We start from the raw sequence: 12,381 nt of genomic DNA on the forward strand, positions 1-12,381 counted from the left end.
TCAAAGTATTAAAGAACTGCCTTTTTATCCAGTAACTTTGTGCACAGACAACTTACCTCATCACCGCTGGCTATTCTCTGCGCCAGCTCCTTTAAATTTCTCATCATTCTTTCATCTCGGAAATCGTAAGGAAACGTCTCTGTCCATTCAGTCAACAGCTGCAAGATTTTGGGTGCAATTTTTCGTATCCGGTTCTATTGAAAATGGAAAGGAGGAGCATTACATGGAAGAGCAATACAGCACACAGCTAACCCAAAGGAAATATAATCCCTTTCTGTAGGATACTATGGAGTGTAAGGGTATGAAGCTCAGTTATTTTTCTAAGATTAATTTAAATCTGCACTGGATTACAGACCAGAGCCAATTGGCTTAACTGGGCTGGAAATTAGGTAAATTGAAAACCTTAGGAAAAAGAAAAAAAAAGAAAAAACTATATCTATATATCTGGATATGTAGATGTTTTGCCTTCATTATCAGGAGTGTCACAGTGCAAGACTGTTCCTGTAATTAGTGTTTCTGTAATTTATAGCCAACTATCCAAGGGTTAAACTTCAGTTACCACTTACAGATGCACAGTACCTTAAGACTGAGAAAATGGTGTAAGGATTCACATTTGTTAATTTAATTTGTCTTATATTCTCCTGGGGAGGAGGTACCATGCAAACATGCACATCCTGCTTCCTTTCACTCTAGACACTATACAAACACTGACAAACTGCATTCCCATGTAAGTGGACAGCAAGCTAAGCCACTCCACCAAGACTGAAGCAAGACAGCAGCTTAAGCACGTGAGACACGTCAGTGCAATTCCCATTCACGTGTTTAATTCATTGTTATGTCTTTCCAACTTTTGGGCTCTATATGTTAAGGCATTTGGAATGCTGAAACAAAAGCCATCACTGCAGGATATGTCATTAATAGCCATCGCTTTTATTTCTGTCCTTCGCAGTGGTAAATTGAACAGTGCAGCAGCAGTAACAGTCCTCAGGCAGGAAGGGCTGAGCAGCGTGAAGATTTCCCACAAATGTCAGTGACTAAAAGGTCAGATTCTCAGAGTAAGGGATATTACCTTGTCCAGGCCAGGCTCACTCAGTCTCTGCTGCTCAATGCACAGATGGCAAACTTTGGCCATGAGCTCGTAGGGATGCATGAAGAGGCGTGAACTGAGAAGGAAGGTGAATATGTACGTCCTCTGCAAACAAGAGGAAGACAGAAAGGGATAAATCACCACCATTTTGCATTTTCTCAAAATTTGTTCCAGACAAATCAGTTCCTAACACTTTAGTATCTGCAAAATAAAACTGTGCATGTGGCTGTGCCAAGTGCTATTACTACAGCAGTAAGCATTTAATTGAACACTTGTCATTGCTCCAGACTCAGCATTGTACCATCATGCTTGAGCCAAATTAGGCAAGATTAAACCAAAGCAAGACAGGGCTGGGCTGGTTTAGCTCTTGTTTTGTACGCAGTGTTCTTACAAGCCTAGTATCTGAAATTACTCAGAATAAAATTTCAGCTCATCTCCCTTGCTCTGCAGTACACCTCTATGAGAACCAGTACCTGACAGTACAACTCTTCCTAGCCCAACAGCGTAAAAAAATCATGCTGCAAGTCCAAGCTACGTAGAGTACCAACACAGATCTTGCTTCCATATTTCTCTGGTTAAAACAAACAGTCCTCAGACAGTAAACAAAAAAATAAGTCAGTTAACAAGACTGCTCAACTTTCCCAACTTCACCACACAGACCATCTCTACCATGCTGCATTTGCCTGCTTGACTTCAGTATACCATGCATCATCACCTCATACTCCCTTTAAGAAGGAAGACACAAATACTGTTCAACTCCCACAGTACTGCTTGCTTCCTGGGTGAAAGTGGAGGAAATTGCACAGAGTTTAGTTCTACTGAATAAAGAAATAGAAACTCATTCAGGGACTACAAGAAAGGGCTCTTTACCTTGATTTTCCATATATAACGATTTGACCTCACTGTGAGATCAATATTGATCATATGCACTCCAATCCCCACACAGTACTAAGGGATTTATGGCACCCATCACAAAACGTACAACATTTCAATTCTTGGGGCTTGAAATAAGTCGTGTTTGACGAATCAGTATCTAAGTAGCTACACGTTTAAATTTTACGTTAAGCATTAATGGATAACCAATAACTTAAGCACAGTCCTGTGGTGCTGCTAACCCTGATATAAGTTTCAAAAGCTCCTGTCTTGGAATTGTAAATGCACCAATGACATCAACCAAAGCTGAATACAAGCAGATTTATGTCCTCAGCCAGAGTCTTTCAACAAAAATTAATGTAGTTTGTCCCTTGGCCACTCCCTTTCCCAGATCTTTTGGTATCATTCTTCTTTTCTAAATGATATATAAAATATCTCAATGCACAGATGCATCTGGACAGGACAAAAATTCTCAAATGAGAAATGCCCTATTCTCACGTCCAATTGCTGCTGATTCCGAACAACGTGGTAATAGTTTGACATTTCAGATGCTAATTGCAAAATATGCGTGGGCCTGAGACGAGCTATGGGACACATGCATTAAGAACTGTTTATTCTTAAACTAAACACATTAATCATGTCATGGTGGTTGTCATTTCTCCTCAGCTTGCTGTCAAAAGATTCGACAGATTTTTAAGTGTCAGGGGTACATACAATCCATCGAACAGTAAGCCACACTAGGTATTTTCTTTATAAATGAGTCACCAGGGTTACACTCCATAACAGCAGTAATAAAGGATTAGATTTCCAACATCAGGTGAGTTCCTGCATGCTGAACTCACTCGAAGCATGTTTTTACCAGCCAGCTGAACCCATTCCTTAGCAGTTTCATGTGACGCATTCTGCTTTTGCTGTGCACCTGAAAGCTTCCCTTCCTGAGATACATCAGGCCTAGCCACAGAGCTCGCTGGGCGCACATACTTACATCAGGATAGTAATCTACGTTGGGTACTAAGTGCTGGATCAGAGCTTCCAGAGACCCTGACAAGAGGTTGTTGTCATGGTAATAGAGGCCTCCACAGCTGTCCTCTTTGGACTGATAGAGATTCCTGTTGTAGCCGCTGCTGTCAAACATCGCTGCAAAGGGAGGTGTCTGCGGCATCCTTTCCTGAGGAGACACATGCACAAAAGAGATATGACTTTATTATAAGAAGGTGCTACACAAAAGGCATTCTACACTCAAGATGGCTTTGCACTAGGAAAAACAAACAAACAAGCAAACCAATATCATGCCCTGGGTCACTCGCACAGAGCGATAAGGATTGCATTGTCCTGCAGCCTGTGCAAAAGTCCAGTGAGGGCTCTCATCACTGCCTATCACAATTACCAGGCACTTTTTTTGTGTCTTGGCATTTCTTTGTTAAATTACAGGTAAGAGGTCGAGGTTAAGAGTGAGAAGGAACATTCAAGACTCTTGTCAGAGGTTTTGGGAAAGCAAACTTCCTCTTAACACTTCTGGGCACACGGCATAACGTTCCTCCACAGATTTGGGCAACCCCCTGACAGCAGAGCCATGAGGGCAGCACGTTGATGTGGCACCACGTTCAGGCTGTCGGGGGCATGCAGAGCCCAACAAGTACAGAGGGACAGCATGAAGGGAAACCCTGAAAAAAGGTGGTGCATGAGGACAGTGTCCTTATGCGACACGACTGCCACTTTTTCCTAATTTCACCCTCAGTGCTCGGTCTTCCCTTTAACTCTGTGACAGGCATGATCCAGGCTAAGACCAAATGCTTTGGAGCATCTACCTCCACCTCTACTCCACAGACATTTGGAAGGACATGCCCACATACAGCTTATAAGCACTGTCCAAGTTTACCTATGTTTTCAAAGATGCAAGCGGAGTCAGAGCTCTGTTAACCTTCCTCAAAATTTAATAAGAAGGTGAGAAATCCAGTCCTCTGTTTGCCAGCTTCAGTCTCCTAAGGAAAAATGAAAGAATTCCTCAGCAGTCTGCATCCTAGTGTCTGCAGAATAAAAATGCCTTACTGGGGAAAACGATGAGCCCGTGCTGTGGGCTGTTCAGCCATCCACGGTGGTGGGTGGGCGGCGAGGGGGATGCGACCACCCACAAGCTCTTTTGGTGATGCAGCATGCAAAAGGGCAGAAAGATAAAATCACTGTGATTACTTGCTGGCTGGTTTTACCCTCCTTTCCTCCCCTCCCCTGCCTTCTGGTAGCAGCCATTCTTGTCAGTGTAAGGAACCTGGGATTTTACAGCCTTGACTGCTAGCCAAGTTTATGCCCACTTCTAACCACAAATACGGACAGTTTTCAGCTCTACTACAGCAGCTACTGTGTGCTGAGTGCTAATGGGCCGGTCGTAACTGGGGAGCAGATGCAGCAAATGCAAAATGCTACCGTGCACTGCTTCCACTCCTCTCCACAACTACCAGGCTTGGGAGGCTAAATTGTGAGGGTAATTTCTACAGGCTGCCGTGCTTGTGTGCTGATGGAGCATGTGCCTGAAAAGAGCTGTAATGCCTCTGAGCCATCATTGTAAGTGCAGATGCTGTTGCTTTTCTCTCCATTGTATCAAATCCTATTTGTGGAAAAGGTTCTTTAGAGCCACAGACCTGGGCGAACACCAGTCTGCAAAGGCACCCTGTTTTGAGAACAACTAGCAATGTGACAGCCCGGAGATAAGTAGCATGCTGCCATCTGTGTGCTCCGCAGCTCACAACAAAGCACTTTTCAGAGGGAGCTTGGTAGAGATGAGAAGCTATTAAGTTATTAGCTAGATTCCCGGGGACCTAAAGCACCACGCACAGAGCCAAAGCCTCCCTGCTTCTGGCAGCACGTCTGGACAACGGAGGCATTCAAACTAGCACAAGACCGAGAGATTCAGAAAGTAAACAATAAGGGAAAGCCAAACTCCAGTGCTACGATAGAGAGGGACAGGGAACAGAGCCTCGTGGCCTACATGACCTGCACTAATCCTGCTTTGCAAGAAGCCAACTGATATTTGCATCAAAAAGGAGTCTCCATGTCTGAAAAGTCACATTAGTCACTCTGTGCAGCTGTTCACCCAGGGATACAATTCTGGCCAGCCTGACGCACTGGGGAGAGGAGAAGAATAAAGTAAGTACATGCGCTGCAGCACAAGGTGCAGGCCTGACCCGAACAAGGCTCCTGTACAAGAGACACCGGGCAAGTACGATGCAGCCTAACCACTGCCACCCTCTGCAACAACAAAGCATTCTGTGGCATATAGGCTCTTGGTTTTTCAGGCTCTTTGCAAGGCTAGCAAAGTCTAAGAAACCAAATATCAGTTAAAGAGCTTGTGCAATATTTCCTGGGTTTTCAAACTGTGTAAAGCTCACCATGTTTTAATTGCAAACCATGGACTTGAACAAATGCTAAATACTCTACAGTCCGCTCGTGTTGAAAGATGTCCTGCTCATACCACAGTGTAGAAGTTGTTTCAGCTACCATGGTGATGCTTCATAGCCAAAAGACAAGCGGTAATGGAGAGGGTGCAAACTGCCACCCACCCAGCAAGCATTTGTAACCCTGTGGCTGCAAGGTAAAGCTCCACAGGGAAAGTAAGAAACACTAGTTTGGTTCTGCAACACCACTTGGCATCAATTTTGGCGCTGTAAAAAGCACTATGAGAGGAGCTGGTTTTGATCCAGGTCTCGCATTAACCAGATCAGCCCCTATCAGCATGAGACTGGAATCTGCAGAGGTTTTACCCAATCTGACCAGCAAACACTTGTGATTTCGTACAACCATCAGCACCCCAGAGCAGTTAGGTACTATCTGATTTCATCAAAGGCTGAGGTGATACAGGGTTTGGGGAAAAGCCCCCACTTCCATCATACCACTAATGTCTGGCATGGTAAGAACTGGAACAGGTGTGAGTCACAGAAAGGTTTTCTCCAGCTCCTTTTACGCATGCATGATTTGTAATAGTACCCTTTAAAATATGTGATTTTTTAATTTTTTTTTTAGAAAGTCAGCAGGCAGTGCTTAACTCTAGTAACTCCCAAAGGGCATGAGACTTTTAGAAACTTTCAGTCCCCTAGCTCTTAGTACATTTAGTCCCCGAATCATGCAGATCCTTTTTCAGATGGATCTAAATTTGTGACACAGAATATCCTAGTGCCTGAATCAAGAGGAAACACAAAAATATCCTTAGGTCATTTCTAGATGTCCTGATTCATAACAATGAAAATTCCAAAAAGACTGCCCCTGAAAAGTACATGTTGTTTGCTGTTTGCTCACTTGTTTGCTGTCTATTTCTGGAAGCCACTTGACAGAGATGGTTCAGCTCTGCTTCAGCGAGATGCCAGGCCGTACTAGGGAAGAGATGTCCTGTGTGCCCCGAGTTCAGACACGGCAGATTTCATTCCTAAGTGAACAAGACAGAGGGCACGTTCTCTGTGCAATGAAAAGGGAGGATATCAAAGTGTGACGGAGATAAATATAGCACAGCCAACAGGATGATTCATATAACACGTGTGCTTTTCCACCAGGGTTCCTCAAGTACCCTGACCCTTTTGCTCTATTTCACATGGAGGTGGAGACAAAAAGCAGCACGCTTCGTTCTAATTAGCTCAGGAGCTAAATACATAACACCAACCCTGCCTTCAGAATAACCTGACTGGAAGTGAAATTCCAGTCACAGGGCAGAATCTGGCCCACAAAGTCTTGGTGTACAGAGCAGATGCATCTTAGGACCTGAAAATATCGATAAGCCACCACAATACACCTGACAGGCTGGAATTAGAAAGACAGAAAAGATGACTCTAGCGAAAAACATCCCAGGTTAAAATTGCAACTTTTAACCTGGGTTTTGGAAACATTTGGCTATTTCTAACATGCAAAATGTTTATTTATTTAATTCTAACCTGATCTGACTTGAAGGAATGAGCACTGAAATAATTTCCTGGCTCTAGAAGTGATGCTTTCCGGTAACAGACACAAGTTAGTAACTCTACATTGTGGAAAGACAAATAAAACTTGTTTCTGCATTTGGTAACATCAAGGAGAATGTGAGATCCTGGACATTAAGGTTCCATAACTCTGACTTCAAATAGCATGCTCACAAAAAAGAAGCCTCAGCAGTCCTCGCAAGAGCTGTGTAAATAAAATGTCAGAACCGAAGGCAACATGCTCAAAACCCCACTGTTTCCTGCAGTTTCCTTGCCAAGATCCAGTCTGGCAGAACTAAAGGAATCAGGACAAAGCTTCCAGCCTGCCAAGTGCTCATCCAGACCTCTGTGTTCAGCAACAGAAGAAAAATCAGTTTTCTACTAGCAGCAGAGGAAGATAGCATTTGTTTGTTTTCTTTTTGTGTACATTAAAGAGCTCAACGGGGGTATAAACCAAAACAAACAACGTGGGTAACTTGCATCCTTCACAGGGGCACCCACAGAGAGGTTCACTACTAACCTTGAAAGGTGCCTTTAAAGCCACTGCCAAACATCTTCAGCTCTTCAGTTAGGTCAGGTATCTCCCACGCCACATGGGGAGTGGTCACCGAATTTTTACCAGCCCGAAAGCACACCTCCTCACGCAGGATGCCAACCTCAAATGTGCAATTACATCCCCACAGAGCTGCTTCACCCTACACGTCAGAAACCCCAAACCACATTTACAGAAGGATTGCACTCCCCAGAGCGTTCTCAATGGAGGCCCTCATAAAGTTGGGGTATGGCAAAACAGCAGACTGCTGGGACCTACAAATCTGAACAGTTTGCACTAAAATGGGAAAACATGAGCAAGTTGGAATGAGCTTCCCTGGAAACCTATAGAAAGGAAGTAAGGACTAGGTGCTTAGCAGCAACATCCAGCCTTATCTTAACTGTTTCTGAAGTGTTTGTGAAAAGTGTAGAGCATTTTATACAACAATCCAGGCTACCCAGAACAAAAGCATACCAGACACAGAGGCCACCCTTCGCATTCCACACAACCTGGGTGTGTTTGCTTTGTTTACAAAGCATCTGGTTTTTGCACTGAAATGTAAAGTGAAATTGTACAGCTCACGTTATTACCAAGATAAGAAATCTGAAAACTCCCAGATCAGTGCTTCATATGCCTTACGGAAACAATCACAGAACGACCCTAGCTCAAGTTTTGTTTCTTGCAGTTCTTCCCTGAGGTATTTCACTTTGCCATACAACTCTGACAGTGTGACTTTAGCACCAACTTTGTCTTACACTTCCTTCACCTATATACTGTCCTCCCCAGAAAATGCTTGAGAAATGCTTCTTGTAAGAGGCAGAGAAGTGTAAATGGTATTTCATACTCACAGAGGAGGTGAAGAGGCAAGTGACGTATCTTTTCCTGGATGAAATGGAGAGCAAGATAAGAGGAACTAAGAAGGAATTCACCACAGAGTAATATGAGGGCTGAAACTATCTGGAAGTGATCCTGCTGGACAGTGACATAACAGCAGAAATATATTTGAAGAACAGTGAGCGCGTCGTAGCCTCTGGCAGGGCAAGCAAAGATCTCCGGCAGGCAAAACAAAGTAGATGAGCCTTGAGCCACCTCTTCATTTTCACTGAAACAGCAGAGGATGAACAATTTTGTAAAGTTCTCAAAAAATTACCCAGGCAACAATAGGCCGTAAAAGAAAATTGCTAGTACGCAAAGAACAGAGCAGGAAGTGAACTTCAATGAAAGGCTTTTCCCTCCCAGACGCGGAAAGGAACTCTTTCTTCATTCTTGGTAAAAATAGATCCAGCTGATGATGTGGGAAGGGTCAGATGCACTACTGCTGACTGATCACTCACGTATGAGAACTTTGGCACAGTAATTAGGCAGGTCCTCAGTAATTCAAAACTAAAGCCCTAGGATACTGAACTGCAAGTGTGATGGACATGCATGCGTTTGTGTGTACATTTGGGAGCATTAAGAAAAGTGCAGGGCGTTACTAAGCGTGCTTTGAATTTCTCAGAATCTGCAAGGGTAGAAAAAAGGGAAGATAAAGAAGCTCCTCGTGATGCTGATTTGCTCTAACTCCTTGCCCGAAGAACCAAGCTCCCTTCTACCCTTTCCCCATGCTCTTCTTCCCTGAGGCAGGAACTTCAAGACGTGTCCAGCAGCGCTGAGGGTGGCTTTGCAGGCAGGCAGACTGCAGCATGGCAAAAATCCCAGGTGCAGGAAAATCACACAGGCCAAGGGAGAGAACAGGACATATGTTCCTCCAGACCAAAACAAATCAAGCTGTCTGTATTGCTGGACTCTCAAACGCAGCAGCCTTTAAACACAGAACATGAAAACAAGACTGCGCATATGACGCATTATTAGCTTTCTCGACACTCTTGTTATCTTATCATGATGGCAATGCAGCTGAGATCTTTATCTGTAGGTTAAAGCTCAAAATGACATTTATTCTTCAAAAAGACAGACATTATGTGAATTGTATACCGTCACTGACTGAAACATCTTTAAGCAGGCTTTTTTTTTTTTGCCTAGTTGTCAACAGCAGGATGATGTCCCTTTAACATTTTTATTCAATTCCAGCTCAAGATAGGGCTTGTTCTCCCATTAATGTTTCTTTCGACTTGTAAATCTCTTTGATAATCCCACATCATATTTTTTCCCATGACAGAGGAAAGGTTTAAATCATGAGCCACCTAAGTATCTGTTATCAGTGACGTGATGGATTTGCACAGCAGTAATTATATGTCACAAGCCTCCAAAGATTCTAGAAAAGTTCAGTCCACCGCACGCTCCACAGCGATTCCTGTAAACCTCAAGTGATTTACAGAATGAATTAAATGGAAAAGCATGCACAAAGGCCTCAGACCAGCCAAAGCATGCAATGAAATACCACCCATCTTTAACAGCAGACAACACACCAAGCTATCTTTCCTACCAAAATTTATGAGCAGACAGCTGGACTGAAAGCAAGGAAAGTTCGATGCACAACCAGAACTGGGATCGTGTTAAGAACCTACTGTTGTGTTGTTGTTTTTTTTTTTAATATCTCCTAGGATGTATTTCATGTAGACAAAAATAATAAATGGACCTTTTCCATTTATTGTTATTATATAATATAGATGTATATGTTATGTATATATATATATCCATATACATGTTATACATCCAATAATGTCCAAGTGCTCCAAGCACTTTCTTTAAAACCAAACCAATACATAAGCTCAGCATGATCTCCTCAGTCCAAAATGTTACATTTAATTCATGATCAAGCACCATCAAGAAAAACAGCTTATTATTGGCTACCCAACAGAGAGTGTTAAGAAATCAGCTGGAACTGCTGACGGCAAAATTGAGAGCTTTGAAATAAGAGTACAAGCATATCTAACACACATGAGCACAATGCTAAAGCCTCATGGTTTTTTTATTATTATTATTATTATTTTTAACTTGCTGAAGTAGGGTGAGGTTTTTAGAAATACACAGCATTCCTCGATTTGCACCCTGAGAAATATAGAAGAGTTTTGCCATGTGTTCTGCTGGGTGCAGTCAGCTCTCGAACATTATAGCCCTAAAAGACAAAATGCTGCGGAGAAAAAATATGCTCATTAAACCCACCTCTGCACACCGTCAGGGCTCCCCTCCAGCAGCACGGTGCAGCTCTCGAGGCCAGAGCAGCTCACCAGCCCAGCCTCCTGCGTGCTGAGCTGCTCATCGATCAGCTGATGAACTCCTGCAGCTTGCAGTCAGGAGTTTTAAGGCAGACCATCAGCAGTGATGATTTACTTCAAAATATCACGTTCAAAACTCAGTGATTCAGCAGGTGATTCACAATGGCTCAGCTATCCAGGAACGGGGAGCAGGGTGGGGTGGACAGCTGGGAGCTGAGATGTCATCTGTACTATGCCATCCCCACCAGTGAATCAGAGCCCCAACTCGCTATCGTTTCCGTACCACACATAACACCTCCTGTGGGCTTCAAACTTAGCCTGTTCCATTCTTCGTACAAGCGAAGGAACAGAAAACTGATGCTGCGAACAGAGATGGGAGTGCTTTTCCCTATACAGAACAGAGTACAGCTGATCTCAATGAGGTATCAAATTCCCGCCATGATCCATTTTATGTGACAGGGATACGAACCTCCACAATCCTAACCCACCTCAGGGCACTGAGGCCAAAAGACAGACTTTATCAGCACGCTTGGTGGCAACGTGTGGGTCTCAATAAGCACACAGTGATAAGAAGCTTCACAAACAACTGCTCACATGCACGTCCACAGTCAACCAAAAAAAGCATCATTTCAGTGCCAAGACCTGCTACAAACTCCTCACGTGGCTTTAGCCAAGTCACTCAGTTTCTCATTACTGAATTCCTCTCCGTGACAGTACAAAGAGGGATTAGTGTGGGGTTACCTCCTTTCATTAAGTTCCAAGACCTTTTTTCAAAAGGGGCACAGAAGGTGTATCACAGAGTTCTAATGCCAGAAGTGCATAACTAGTCTTGAGCTTGGAGCTCTCTTCCAATGGTTCCCTTCTCAACCTCATCAGAGCCAGACACCTTTTGAAGTTAAAGCTGTAGCTCTTTCCAGAAATCTGTGCTTGGTCTTCTGGTGAAACCCACAGTACGCTTAAGAAGAGAGCACCAGTCCCTTTCATAATCATGATAGACAGCCAGGTTGTAATTTACAACAGCAGGCTGTGATAGTGTTAAATATCAGTACTTATTTCAGTTTATTTAACTGGCCCTACCTAAAACCTCACCACGTCACTTTTACATTTAGATAACGCAGAAAAAAAAATGCTGGTTTGAGGCAAGAGGTTCACATCGCCTCTGGTTTTCCATTTAGGAACAGCTTACGTTTCCATGAACGGCAGAAGTTTTACCAGCAGTTACAGATACGCAGCTAGTTAAAAGCAGCCTGTGTGAGAGTTCACAGAATCACCTAGGTTGGAAGAGACCTCCAGACAAACAGAAACCCAAACCTTCCAGTGTCTAGGTTACAGATAAAGAGGGATGGCCCTATTCTGGCTGTAACGAGCAAACAGGGCTCTGTACCCGAGTCAGCAGTACTTGCCTGACACCTCTTTGTACCTTGGCTGAGTATCAGCCAGTGGTTTCTCGAGCAGAGCTGGCTCTGAGGCACAGCGGACTCGTAAAGCAGCTGGCTCCAGTCAGTTCGACCAGCTGCTTGGAAAACCAAGGAGGAAAAGAGCCCAGCCAAACCGACTGCGAAGACTTTCTACCACCCTAGTGTAGGCAGGGCGGTAATAGGAATCCACCGGCACGCAGCATCTGCTGGTACCTGTCAGCCTTGGGCAGCCAGCAGCAGTTCCCATGCTCAGCAGAAGGTGGACCCTTGGGTTCTGCAACCGATGGGCCAAAGCCTCCTTGCCTTGGAAAGGATTACACGTACTAAGGCAACACACAATAGGAATGGCATTCAGCGAACACACACCAGCTTGGGTTGT

The 12,381-nt window shown here is 43.9% G+C and overlaps 1 protein-coding gene across 6 annotated transcripts in view; it reads right to left on the reverse strand.

Moving 5' to 3' along the window:
- Window positions 1-12,381, reverse strand: part of RASGEF1B (RasGEF domain family member 1B) — a 151,559-nt gene that overhangs the window by 16,125 nt on the left and 123,053 nt on the right. For 4 of the 6 annotated variants that reach the window (XM_035324808.1, XM_035324810.1, XM_035324814.1 and 1 more), the window contains 3 exons: window positions 2,946-3,128; window positions 1,070-1,192; window positions 57-194 (listed from right to left, as the gene is read on the reverse strand). In XM_035324808.1, the coding sequence (XP_035180699.1) occupies window positions 57-194; window positions 1,070-1,192; window positions 2,946-3,128 (444 nt within the window). Of the gene's footprint in view, window positions 1-56; window positions 195-1,069; window positions 1,193-2,945; window positions 3,141-10,531; window positions 12,204-12,381 lie in introns of those variants that run through there. The other 2 variants (XM_035324812.1, XM_035324811.1) reach the window with 2 other exon arrangements.

Source organism: Oxyura jamaicensis, chromosome 4, assembly GCF_011077185.1.
Source record: "Oxyura jamaicensis isolate SHBP4307 breed ruddy duck chromosome 4, BPBGC_Ojam_1.0, whole genome shotgun sequence".
NCBI lineage: Eukaryota > Metazoa > Chordata > Aves > Anseriformes > Anatidae > Oxyura > Oxyura jamaicensis.